Source organism: Falco rusticolus, chromosome 3 (assembly GCF_015220075.1).
Source record: "Falco rusticolus isolate bFalRus1 chromosome 3, bFalRus1.pri, whole genome shotgun sequence".
NCBI lineage: Eukaryota > Metazoa > Chordata > Aves > Falconiformes > Falconidae > Falco > Falco rusticolus.
The window spans coordinates 19,311,707-19,324,839 of NC_051189.1; the positions used below are offsets into that span (position 1 = coordinate 19,311,707).

General features: G+C 38.4%; 1 protein-coding gene across 5 annotated transcripts in view; it reads left to right on the forward strand.

Moving 5' to 3' along the window:
* The window catches only part of ENPP2 (ectonucleotide pyrophosphatase/phosphodiesterase 2), a 77,609-nt gene that overhangs the window by 43,751 nt on the left and 20,725 nt on the right, over positions 1 to 13,133 (forward strand). For 4 of the 5 annotated variants that reach the window (XM_037379748.1, XM_037379750.1, XM_037379751.1 and 1 more), the window contains exons 11-13: positions 606 to 678; positions 9,119 to 9,230; positions 10,592 to 10,717. In XM_037379748.1, the coding sequence (XP_037235645.1) occupies positions 606 to 678; positions 9,119 to 9,230; positions 10,592 to 10,717 (311 nt within the window). Of the gene's footprint in view, positions 1 to 605; positions 679 to 3,573; positions 3,584 to 5,345; positions 5,504 to 9,118; positions 9,231 to 10,591; positions 10,718 to 13,133 lie in introns of all 5 variants that reach the window. The other variant, XM_037379753.1, reaches the window with a different exon arrangement.

The window sequence follows — 13,133 nt, forward strand, 5'->3', positions numbered from 1 at the left end:
TAATTCTAAAAATTATTTTTGTCTGTCACATGCTGTCACTGATTTAAGGATTTGTTTGGGGTTTTTTTTGATCTCAGCTTTTAACCCTCAGCATTTTGATTTTTCTCAATAAATGTATGGTATGAATTTATTTCTTATCAAGAGGCATGTAGTTACATGGATTAACTTGGATTGTTCTTGTCCTACTGAGTCTAATATGGTTTAACAACCTTACAGGCAATGGCAGTGGCAGAACTGGACCCTGAGAACTGCGAAAATGTTAAGATTTTAATTATGAGTATTTCTTAGTACACAAGTTCCCACATGCTGCTGGCTGCAAAGCTCAGGCAAGCTGCTGTTGTGACCTCTCCTACAAGACTTAAAAAGAGCGTGTGTCCTCAGATGGTACCCCATGTGCCTCCCTGCATGTGTTCTTGGATTTAATAAAGCTGTAGAACAACTAATTGCTTAATCATACCATGGAAACATATGACTGAGAAAGTTCTTTTTCCATAAAGCCAGCTCTCATTGGAAGGTTGACATGATTTGACTTGACCTAATAGGTCTGGGGTTTTTAATTGTTGTTGAAGAAAAGCTATCCTGAGCGAGACCTTCCTTTCTTTCAGGCCTTATGTTTATGCTTTCTACTCTGAGCAACCAGATGCTGCTGGCCACAGATATGGTCCTTTCAACTCAGAGGTTAGTAGATTTTCTTCTGCAGAAAAAAACACATCTTTAATACATTTTTGGGAATAATTGCCACTGCTCAGGAGTTTTTAGCAACTTTTTTTCACCCGTTTCTGCAGTATGCTTCACCTCTGCCAGAGAAAGCAAAGTTACTATCTAAAGGATTTGTTACGTGAGATTCACTTCTGAGAGAAGGAACTGCCCGTGCCTTTCAGGAGGCTGCTTCTGTGTGATATGATAATGCAAATGGAAAGGTTTATTTGATAAAGACAGGAGTACATTTGGATGCAACAGCATAATTTAACTTTCACCTAACAGTTTATAATTCTTAAAAGTAATAAAAATATAATGCCGAAAATACTGAGGATAAACACAGAGAAGAAAAAGCTTACTTTAAAGCTGACAGCCTGCAGTAGCCAAAGCAATAATTCCAGTCTGTCGCGAACTGTAAAAAGCTGCTATTTCCAGTTTCACGTGGGCCCTACAGGAGTTCAGAAAGCTTTGCCAGTACTGTTTCCTCAGGACCAGACTGTTGAGTTTGGAAAAAGTTTCGAAGCACTGTAAGGTATTTTAATGAGAAATTGTGTGCAAAAGACTACAGTACATTAACCCCTTGTATGAACTTTGGGTAGCTGGCTGGGACTGATGACTACTGCTTCCTTGCCAACACTGTTCAGGTGACAAAACTTAAATACTGTGTGCTTTTCTGGGATTTAGAGGGAGGAAAAGTAAATTCTGCACCCAAAAATCCTGCTACTTTGCATGGCTGGGATCTGGCATCTCCGATGATCTCTTGACATCTGGCAAAGGTCCTCTAGTTTCATTGCAAATGTAGGCCTGCAGATTGCCATCGTGAGACTTCAGGAGATATTATACATGCTTTTTAAAAATGGTAAACAAATGTTTGTAAACCTTCAAAAACTGAGGAGTGTATCATATACCTGCTCTTTGGAAGGTAACATAAATCTCCCTGACCAGTCAGGTACCCAGCAACAGTTTCTTACTTGTTTGGTATACATCTGATAGCTGTCCTGTACTGGAGAAGAAAACGTATGAGCTTGCTGTGGGTAGCATCCCTGTTAGAGCAGTTTGAGACATGGTCCCAGAGCAGTAGGTGTGAGGAATTATTCTAATCCAGCACTGAAATACCATACTGGATAGAAGGAAGTAGTCCTTTTTCTGGATAAGCAGTGGTTAAAATCTCCCAACACTTGCTAAATTGACAGGCATTGATATGTCTCTGTGTTCTCATTTGGCTTAGAACAGGAGAGATGTCTGACTCTGTCAAGCAAGGTATCGGTAATGAGGGCCCTGATTCCAGGATATATTGCTCACTGATGCTTTATAGTTCCTCTTATTGAAGTGTTACAAATACTGTGTGTGTCTTATGACTGACAACTCTGATTTTATTTATCTGTAGACAACCACTTCCTCTGAACAGAGTTGTGGGGCTCTTTCCATGGAATTAAAGGAGAATATGAAGATGATGACATTGAGTTTGTTCTTTAATTTGCAGTTTGTCTTTCACAAACCAGTTTACCAATGGTAATCTAGTTTCAGGTTAATTATAAGTGTCTAAAAAGTGCAGTGTAATTATATCACCATAGGAGAAGTCATCATAAAAGGCAAAAGTCCCCGGAGGATCTTATTGTTTGGATGTTCTTTTGGATGGTTATCTGAAGTTTGACCTCTAATTGCAAGGCAAAGCTTAGGCTTTTAATAAGTGTGAATTAATAGCTTATGAAAGGTTTACAGATAAATGGATTTATGCCATTTGTGTTAAACACAAGAAGAGCATGAAACTGATTTTTAGCAAATTAAGAACAGATGAGTTAGCAGATGAGCATGTATGGGTTTGCAGTTCAAACAGTAGATGTAACTTTGTGAATGGAAATTTCAATAAATGAATACAGATGTGTAAGTATACAGATGCTGAGATTTGCTAGGGGCCTGGTTTCAGGATAAAAAAGCTAGGAAGTATTTTATATTGTTTCTCTTGACACTGTTTTCAACATAATTTTTAGGAGCTATGAAATTTACTTGAATCAGCTGGGAAGAAAGTCCTCAAAGGGATCCCTTTCAGCTGCTTCCTTGATACTGAGAGCATGACCTCCCTGTGAAATCATTCTTTTCTTGTATACAGCTGGCAGCAGTTAGACAGATGGAGTAGTACTGACCACTTCATTTTTCTTCTTGGAAAGGCAGATCAGCCAAACAAGCTCTTACCAATTTCATGTTATATTTAAGATGGAATTTTTATTGCTTCTGAAGACTGAGGATTTTATGTTGAGTTTTTCTTGCTGCATTTAGTAGCTTGAGGAATAACTTTACACCTTGAAAACCTCCGAATCTTGCAAACATCCATTAAAGTGAATGTTTGCTAGAGCTTATTATACCAAATAATGTTCTAAATGCATTTTAAATGTAAAGTCTTAAAGGTCTAATGGTATCCATTACTGATAGTTTTCACCTTCCAGACTTCAGTGCATGGCACTTAGAGCTTCATGGGACGTGCACAACAGCTTACGTACAGACTCTCTTAAAAGCTAGAAATAAGGGACTGAGATGCACTTAAACTTTATCGGTGAATTGCCAGTGTTACTGATATAAATGGAATACAGATTATGGCTAGTGTCCACTAGTGTAACTTTGCATGTCCTCTTAACATTATGTGTAAATGAGTTGGTTGTCTAGGCTTCGAGGTTTGTTTTTTGTGTGCGGGGTGTGTTTTTTGGGGGGTTTTTTAGTGGTTTTGGTTTTTTTTTTTTGGTGGGACATAAACTTCTTGGGAAGTATTTCATTGGGTTCCATTATGATTCCAGGAGTAGTTATGTGAGTTATCAAATATGTGCTTGCTCTTGATTTACTTCTGCATTATTTTTTTTCTTTCCCTCTGTGCTTCTGCAGTTGAACTCTGGTAGGTTGGTCCGTCCGGGTCAAGAAGCAGAGCTTTGGCTGGCTAGTTACTTTTGTGATGTTACAGTTCCCTTCTGTAAGTGGGGAGGGATTTGTTTCCCTCCTCCATAACTCTGTTCTGACTCTTCTCAAGCAAGACTAAGATTTGGCTGGTTAATAAGAACTTGGCTTTTTTTTCTCCCCTCCTAGCTAACTTTTTTTTTGAAAATAAAATATTCGAGAAATATACTACTATAAGAGCTCTAAAATACATCAAAATCTGGCACCGCTAAGCCATTCCTGCTGCTCCTCTAACATGCTGTCTTGAGACGGCCATTTTCAGTGTTCAGACCTGGGTCTCCTGTGCTCGCGTGTTTCTGGCATTGTGGAGCTCTATCTGAGCCGATTCAGAGACAGTAAAATGAGAATCCTTCCTTTCCCTGCCGCTCCTCTCATCAGGACTGCACAAAGCTTGAAGCGTTTTAAAAACAGAAAACTCTGGTGCTGCTTTATTAAAATGCCTTTCTGGAGAGAGACGAATGAGACTGGACTAGAATCTCCTTTCCAGCTGCTTGCCTTGGAAGCAATGAAACAGCATGGCAGATGGTAACATCCCCTTCCTCCCTTCCTTCCCTTCCCTGTTTACATAGCTCTGTAACTGAACAACTGTGAGAAGCTGCCTAAGCACACAGAAGTTAAATATCATCATAAATCTCCGACTTTTCTCAAGCCTACTCAGCGTGCTCCATTATACACAGCATATCGTAGTTCCTATCTCCCAGTAGGTGTCATCTATCAGCACTTCACGTGTCATCCTGAGCAGCGCCAAGAGCCTGCAACTTGTGTTAAAGTCAGTGAGAGCAGTACAGTTTAAATTTGTGAGCAAGTTGATTAATGGGATAGTAGTTCCTTCCAATTATGTCTTCCCCCTTTCCCCCTCCCCCCATAACTCTGTCCCAGGTTTTTGTGCATTTATTATGAACAACATTATCGCCCAATAAGGCGCAGTACTGAAAGTGCTAAGAAATTTAAAAACTTAAATTGCCCATAAAGCTGGTAATAAGGCAGGTAGCAGTGCAGCTTTCTGATGGGCTGCTGCTAATACGCCCTGCCTAGCTGATTTTCTGAAGGATACAAGCTCCATGCTGAGTCTCGCCTTCATAGCATTTGTCCTGCAGTCCCCAAACTGGCTAGTGGGGTTCTGGTGATTTCAGTGGAATGCGTGGCCTGGCACACAATGGTGGCACTTGCTAAGGTTACTGATGAGGATACCTGGTGTCACTGATTCAGCCAAAAAGTGGGTGTGGAAAACCTTGCAGAAAGCCATTTGGACTGGACGGTTTCTAGTACTCGTACCTGATCACCAGAGTGAAATGTTGCGTTTCCACCAGCACTCTACTCCAAACACTCATTAAATTATATGCAATGAATTTTACTTTAATTGACATTAATTTTACTTGCATTTTGATAATATTAATGGATTAATATTTGATCAATACCTCCCCAATAACGATGTATTTTCAAAACCGGAAGCCCCACCTATCTTCCGCAACACCAATTTCATTTGCTTTTATGCTGCCCGCTGTCATAACTGCTGTTCTGCTTTCAGTACAATTTGGTGGATTCCTCCTTAAAAATAGACAGATCCTAAATTGTCCAAAAGCCTAAATTTTTGAAAAGCCCACAACATTTAAGCTTCAGGATTATCTGGCACAGGTAGCATTACTATTTGATATGAGTTGAGACAGGCTTTTTTTCTGAGTCCAGACATCTCTCCCCGCCAGTACAGGAGAGTAGTTATGGCTCCCCTCTTACTCCGCCTAAGAGACCTAAGAGAAAACTTCCTCCTAAGAGGAGACAGGAAAGACCAGTTGCACCTCCAAAGAAAAGAAGAAAAGTACATAGAGTGGATCAATATTCTGCGGAAGCTCGTCGGAAGAAAGTAAGTTTTTACATATGTTCCAAAATTTTATGATGGAAGTGCCACTTTTCAGGCACTACTCTAGCTTTATTTTTTTCAACTTGGGAGTTTGCTCCATGCTTCAGGTTGGGATTTTGCAGACAAAACCTCTATAAATGTGCTGAAGGACCCAAAGGAAAGCAGCCAAACCAGACCAAGTCCTCTTGAGAGCTACGTTTTTCTTGTTTCAGACTCTGTTTGCATTAGGGAAAGTCGTCTTTATAATTCCTATATTTTGAAATCCAGCCATCAGCTGGAGATTATGTCAGATGATTAAATCCCTGGGAAGATGCTACCAGTGCTGGTAACACTTCTGAGCTTTTACAGATTCCTCAATACATTGTAGCCTCCTTAACTCCCCAGCTCACAGGAGCCTTGTGATTATTTTGAGATTCTGTGTCTAGTCATCATGTTTGTGGAAAAGTCCTGAAAATGTGACTCATAAAATCTAAAAGGGAAATAACTTTAAAAAGTTGCTTTAAAAATATGTATTTTAAAGCCAGTTTGTGACTTTGGAGGGTAGGGGATTCTTGATTACATGATTTCTGAGTGCTATATTTGCAACCAAAGTGGTGCATATGTCTTGTCTGTTTTCACAAGAAAAAGGTCAAACAGAAATTGCTTTATTAGGAAGGAGGTGCAAGTGGAGGAAAAAGGTATTCCTTAGTTTTTTCTTTCTTTCTCCACCCAGCACTAACACACACACTGGGGGAGGGGTTATAGACCACTTCTGTATTATTTTCATTTCAGAGATTTTACTAAATAATTAAAAACCTCTTCAAATAAACAACCTAAATATCTCTTTTTGAAGCTTTCAAAAAAAAGTCTTAACATTCCACTGTATCCTACCAGAGGTTATAAACACTCGTCTCAGTAGCTTTTTTGTAGGGGTGTTTTTTGACTTGTTGCATTATGAACTTAAAACAGTTATTTTGAGTTTGATTCTTTAAGTGCAAAGACATGGCAGACAGGGACATGTAAAAAAATTATCAGGTATAAGAAAACAGGAATTTTCCAGAGAACTTTTAACATGGATTTACCTGAGAGGGGAAGTCATAACTGCTGTGGATGATATTGCTATTACTCATTAATTTGTCATTCCAAGTTATACTACTGATGTGAGCATATGTGGCTACTTTTTTTTTTCTTCCCCTTTCTTTTCCTGGATGAAAAGGTTATCCAAACTTATCCCCAAGGAACTCTTTCTGAGAAGTCAGCTCTGAAAATTTATGACTATTATTTCAGAAAAAAACATCCTAATATTACACAATATTTCCCATCATATCAGGAAGTTAATCTTTTGGTGCTGTTTGAGAGCAGTGGAATATAGTACCAGCTGGATCCTACCAATTTAAAGAAAACCACGTGGATAAAGTAAAATTTTCTTGCTTCTAATCAAGCTTCTTCTAAGGGAAAACTCAGGAGACAAGAGAGAATCCAGTTGTGGTCTGTATGTCTCGGATCCCATACCCAATGCTTTCCCAATATTACCAACTCTTTATTGTAGCACCATCTTAGAATTCTGTGTATTTTGAAAGACAAAATGTTTCTGTAAGTCTTCCAAAGTCTTGATATCAATTTATTAGGTGAAGAAAGGTATATGCAAGAGTTATTTGTTCACCAATAACTCCTTGGAAGTTGCATCTGGGTGAGAACATGAGCTATAAGAGCAGCATGTTCACACAAAAAATCCTTGCCTGAATATGCCACCTACAGCCAGCCCTAGGCTGCAAAGGCCATTTAGGGAAAAACTAGAGCATTGTATAGAATAATAAAAGATAGCTGAATTGAGAAATTGGAGAGAGAGAATGCAGTGAGATGAAGAAATATTGGTGAGGGCCTTTCTAAAAGCTGCTTTGAACACAGTCAGGTAGTGAAAACTGCAAAGTTGAGGGGTTATTTTTGTAGTTTTCTGTGTGAGTTTTTGTTTCTTTTAAAACCAAGATTTTTCATTTATATTGACTTTCTTACAGTTTCAGAAATGTCTCTGAAGTTTACAGGTTAAATTGGTCAAGAAGGGAGCTAAATAAATTACCATAACTTGAAATCCTTGAAATCTTTGGAAGTATTGTTTGCTGTAATTTTTTATTTGTATTTTTTAAAAGAAGCCTCAAGCTTGCTGACAAAAGTAGCCATTAATGGGAAATCCATCTGGATTTTCAGCTTCCTCGAACAAGCTTTGGATTCTGAGTAAAAGTTGTATTTCCTTATATGATTGATGTTACACAAATAGAGTTTCATAAAAGTGGAATTCCCCTTCACTGAAGAAGTAATTTGTATTTGAGAGTGGAAGAATGCTGAAACAGATAATTGTCTTTCTTTCTAAACTCAAAATGTTTCAAAGTTTTAACTAAACTGACTACATAGGCTTTCTTGAATTAAAATATTTCAAAATTTTTCTCTTTGACTGAACCACTTCCATATGTTGCAGAAACTGTCCCTCTTGTTCCCTACCATGATTCCATCTCTCATAAGCTGCTTCTCCATGTATTTATAGTGCCACATGGGAGACAACATTTCCTGTCTCATAACCTATCAGACTTGGGAATATTTAACATCTATCCCTTAATGACTCATGCAGAGGGAGAATTTCTGAACCATGTCTTTCTGGGTCACACTAACATGGTGTTTATTTTTTCTCAGAAAATTCTGCCAAAGTCTATTTTTTTCTCATCCAAAATTCGTTAGCATTCTGTTTGTCACTGGGAGGATGTTTTGTTGCGGATACTTGGACCAGCCAAATCAAACAGACAAGTGTGGAGGAAGTTGATATACAGTGACAAGAAATGTTTTCTTCTCAAAACCAAAACAAAATCTGAGTAGTCTGCCTGAAATCTTACTTTAAAATTTTTCCCTTCTCGGTGCCATCTGGTAAAAAAGGTTTCATTTTCTTATAGCTGAAAACACTATCCTGTGAACATGTCTTGGTCTTTTCTGTGTTGTTTCTTAATGAAAAGGAAACTTAAATGAAGAAATCACAGTACTGTAGCCATGTCTTCTGGGGCCTGCTGACAATTTTGCCAAAACTGTCATTTGAAATGTTGGAAACTCTTGGCTTTGAAGCCGAAGAACACTCGCTGTGAGCCCCATGTGCTGCTCAAGTGACTTGCGTGTTGTCATCCTAGTATCAGGTGTCCTTTGAAGTGAATTTCATTAAGTGACTTGGCTTATGAATCCGAAGTCCAAAGCTTCATTTCATGTTCATGTTTTGACTAAGCCATTCATATAAAATAGCCTTTTTAAAAAGTACTACTATTTATCTATAAGAAACAAACTGACCCCCAAAGTCACATGCATATTTCTAATATCTATACTTTGTTTTACAAAATGTGTGCGTGTCCATGGGAGGCCTAGGATCAGCCATAACAATCCTTTTCTGTCTTGCGTCAGCATCTCAGCTGGGCTTTCTCATGATGTAGTCGCAGTGTGGATCTAGGAAAGGAAATGGTACAATTTTAGGTGTAACAGCTCAGCCAAGGCTTTGCCTCTTGACCTGGATGGTTATCCTGTTAGGGTTTTGCCAAAGGACCTCCATTTGTAGAAGGGGGAACATTGCAATGATAAGAATTAACTTTTCCTTTCTGCATATTTATACAGATGATGGTGAATCCCCTGAGAGAGATTGACAAGACAGTAGGACAACTAATGGATGGACTGAAACAGTTGAAACTACATCGATGTGTCAATGTCATATTTGTTGGTGATCATGGTAAAATAAATAATATTCTTTAGCAGTATATAAAAGTGTGATCAATGTAGCTGTACGTATAACAGGTGGCTTAAATGAAAGTTCCACTTAAGGTATTTTTGTGCTGATTTTTTCTGGTAGTTCAAATCCCTAAAACCAGCCAGTCAGTGTGGACTGGCCACTCAGCTCACCTGCTAATTGTCATTGGAGGACACTTCTCTTTCATAACAGTGACCTGGTTTTACATCTCCACTTGAGTTTTTCAAAACCTGCTGTTTTTGATATTGCATTCAAGTGCAGCTCTCCTTGCATTGGAAGACCATAATGTGCCTAGAGTAATCTTGTTGGCATTTTTTATGGAAGGAGAAAACTTAGTAACACTGTTCTCCTTTTCGTGAGAGAAATAGAACTTTAGAGTGAGACATTTCCATGGCAATTAGTGGGCCAAGCTGTCCTACTAGGAGAAAGACCAGAACATCTGTAAGGGACTGCATCCAATTTGGATGGAAAATGTCATCAAAATAATGGAGGAAGAGGGAAAATGGTAAAAAAAAAAATAATTTCAGAGTCAGATGGAGAGTCACCTAAAAGCAGATATATTACTTGTTATGTCTCATTCTTTTGAACATCAGAAGAAATTTTACAATAGAAGAAATACTAAATACTAGTAAAAACAAAAAGAAAAAGGAAGTTTTATTAAAGAAATATGCAAGCATGTTTGAGATAAACCTGGTTTTGTATAACTTTATAGAGATGCTACCAAAAGTCCTGTTCTGTTTAGATCTTTGTTTATGAAAGTCTCACAAGAACTTCTACATTAGCAATAAAATGGCATATGCCTTTTTCTGGCTGTGGGGAGGGAAGGGTAAGGGGCAGGAAGAATTTCCAGGGGAGGCACTTTTGTGTTGAGAACTGTCTGTTACTGGCAATACATTCCTCCCCACCACAAACGGCTGTAGGAGAGAATTGTTTATCTTCAGCTGCCTTAGAACAGACCACCAACAGACAATACCTTTTGTGTGCAATTTCTCTTAAAATCCTTTGTTAAAAAAAAAAAAGAAAATCCTCAAAGTAGTACACTAAACTAGAAACAGACTGATTTTTCCATGAGCTTTGTTTCGAGATGTGTCAGTCCACACATGGTATATGTAGTGACTACTTCTACAACATCAAGACTGGTATTTCTCTTGTGTAGGCAAGTGCTAAAATCACCCTTAGTCTGACTCCTGTCAGTGTCTGATGTTGGAACTGGATGACTGAAAAGAACAAAAATAAGATTAGCTATTAAAAAAAAAATATAGGCTGTTTAGGGTCTCTTTTGTGGTGCTTTGGAAAACATGTTTATTTTCAAGCCAAATTAATTTTGCATTTTCCTTCTGCAGGGATGGAAGACACTACTTGTGAAAGAACCGAATTTTTAAGCAACTATCTGACTAATGTGGAAGATATCATTTTGCTGCCTGGATCTTTAGGGCGAATTCGCCCTAGGTCTAGCAATAACCTAAAATGTAAGTTTATTTAATTGTACCCTGTATGTCCTGAGAATCTGAAAATCCTGAGATGTATCTCCATCCCTTCCATGGGCTGATGTCCGAAGGGTGTATGTTTGCAGTGTGACAGCAGAACATTCAGAGGGAAGCCCACTGTGAAGACCAGCTGCTCGCTCCCTTCCCAGTCTGTAATTCACAGACCCCATAGAGGTAGAGCTGTGTCACTGCTCACCCTTTTATAGCAAGGAGGAGTGGGAACTCTAAGCCAGTTTCACACACCAGCTTACATGTCACTGTGAGTTTATTCGTGTACTTTTCCCTTCTGTCAACAAAAATGGGACTTGGAGAATCTCAGCACTGCACAGATTGGATCTAAAAAAGGTGTCTGGTACCTTTTGTGAGCTAATGGAAAAAAGTTAATTGTTAATTTTAAAGTCACTAGCTTCTTCGTTATTTTGGCACAGATGAGAAGCAGAGTGGGTTGCTAAACAGCAACAGGCTGGAGGTGTTGAGGGATGTAAGGAAAATTTAGGGTATGCATTCAGGGCCAATGGTGACAGTAAAACTTGCTGCTTTTTTGTACCGTACTGTTAGAAATTCATCCTGACTTGGCATTTGAGATGAGGTGATCTTTGATGAGAGCATTCAGGGCTCAGGCAGAAGTCTTCTGGTGAAGCTAACTGTAACTTAAAGCATTACAGACCCAACTGCCCTACTACTGCTCCACTGAGGACTACCACTACCTCCAGGGCAGCATACCAGGAGAGGGCTTGTGCCAGAACCATGGCTGCTCTGTTTCAGTGTACCAGGGAAAACCTGGCTTTGCCAGCAGTTTCAAGCTACCATGCAAACTGTGAAACTCATAAACTAACAGTAAGTACCTATGCTTTTTGCAGTGTATGCTACAAGGGTGACAACGTTTGGCAGAGGGGAAGATCAAATAGCTAGGACAGCCAACTGACCCCTCATAACACTTCACATATACTTTGATTGAGGACAGATTTCACAAAACAATTGGTCTTTGAAAATTAAATATTTTCAGAATAGTAGAAATCTTAAGGATGTGGTAAAACTTCCTTAGATACTGATTTCTGTATGCATTTATTTCACTAGCTAATTTACTTGGGTATTTATGCTCTAGGAATATGGGATGAGTGTGTAAAGATCTGTTGAAAATAGCAGTTATGTTGATAAAACTTATGAGACTAGCATGAAGACAGAATTCCTACACTTCAGTCTACTGAAAACTTATATTTCAGTTCTGAGAATTTTTTTTTTAAGATCTTTCAACCCTTGAATTCCCAAATTGCTAAAAAAAATTAGTTTTCTTTGGAGGATGAATGGCAATATCTTCCAAAATGATCAGCTTGTCTGACTGACCTCTGAGTCATACTACTGGTTTTCCCGCAATACAGTTTTCCTCTTTTGGCCTCTGTCCACAGCTTCGTAGTTTGAATGTTTGCAATTGCTTATTAATCAGCACTTTGAACACAGAACAAAGAAGCATAGTCCTTAGTTTTATAACTGGGGTTTGCCCCATTAAATGGCAAATTACCACCTTTTTTATTCCCCCTCTGTTTTCCTGTTCCATAATACTACCTCAATACTGCAGACACACCTTTGCAATGAATAAGGCAGTAGTTTGTGTTTTGAGATTCGGTAGAGCTCAGCAAGATCATGCCTTAAGCAAGTAGAAACAACAGTAGTTAAGCAAGAGATAATGTTCACTTCCTAAGATTTTCTCTCAGCTTGTTTTTTTCTGTCATGAGTGAAAAATGCTCTTCCCCCCAACAAAAAAAAAAAACCCAAAACAACCAAACCAAACTTACTGTGCTTGTTTTGGGCTTCCTGCATCTTGCATGTCTCTTTAATAGTCCAAAGACGTATCCAGAATATTTTACTGTGTTTTTTCACATACTCTGTAGTAGCCTATGAAATATGTGAAGTGTTAAAAGGCAAAAAATGCTACATAATTTTCTTACTGCTTCAAAGGAAGTGCATTGTTGAATTCAAATGTGCTTTCAAAATTTTCAAGGAATGTCTTTTTGTTTTGCGATGATTTTTTTTAAATTATTATTTTAAAGGAAGGCAATCAAAAGACTTGAAAATACTTGTTTTCAGAAAATAGAATAAATATTAAACTAAGGTCCAAATGATAAACCAGTGAGCAACACTACCTAAGCAACTGCCATATCACTGAGTAAAGGGTATACAGTTAAACTTCAGTTCATATTCAGGATATCTTACAGAAATCATATAAGAATCTGCCAACAAGGCAGATATGGTGGGAGTCTGTTACAGAACATCCAAACAGGATGAAGAGGCAGGCAAAAACTTTTGTAAGCAGCTGGGAGAAGTCTCACAATCTCTAGCCCTTGTTCTTGGGGGACTTCAATTTACTAGATGGCTGCTGGAAATACAACACAGCAGGCAG